We start from the raw sequence: 227 nt of genomic DNA on the forward strand, positions 1-227 counted from the left end.
CCCAGCCCTTCGCTCCCAGGCTTAGGGGCAGGCTTATAGCCTTACCAGGGTGAGGGCCACCTCCAGCATGGGCGCCAGGGCCAGGGTCCCGTGGAACAGCGGGATACAGTCGACAAAGAGCGAGGGAGGCCCGCTCTGGTCGCGGCGCTGGGCCCCGGAGGGCCGCTCGGCCACCAACAGCCCGTTCACGGCGCAGTGCGGGTACTTGGCCCCGTGCAGCACCATTT

The 227-nt window shown here is 69.2% G+C and overlaps 1 protein-coding gene across 1 annotated transcript in view; it reads right to left on the reverse strand.

The window, feature by feature from the left end:
- The window catches only part of EMC8 (ER membrane protein complex subunit 8), a 6,182-nt gene extending 5,957 nt beyond the window's left edge, over positions 1-225 (reverse strand). Inside the window, exon 1 of the mRNA XM_010132579.1 lies at positions 46-225. Coding sequence (XP_010130881.1) covers positions 46-225 — 180 coding nt within the window. The remainder of the gene's footprint in view (positions 1-45) is intronic.
- Positions 226-227: the final 2 nt, after the last annotated feature.

This window comes from Buceros rhinoceros, unplaced genomic scaffold (genome assembly GCF_000710305.1).
Source record: "Buceros rhinoceros silvestris isolate BGI_N320 unplaced genomic scaffold, ASM71030v1 scaffold24623, whole genome shotgun sequence".
Lineage (NCBI taxonomy): Eukaryota > Metazoa > Chordata > Aves > Bucerotiformes > Bucerotidae > Buceros > Buceros rhinoceros.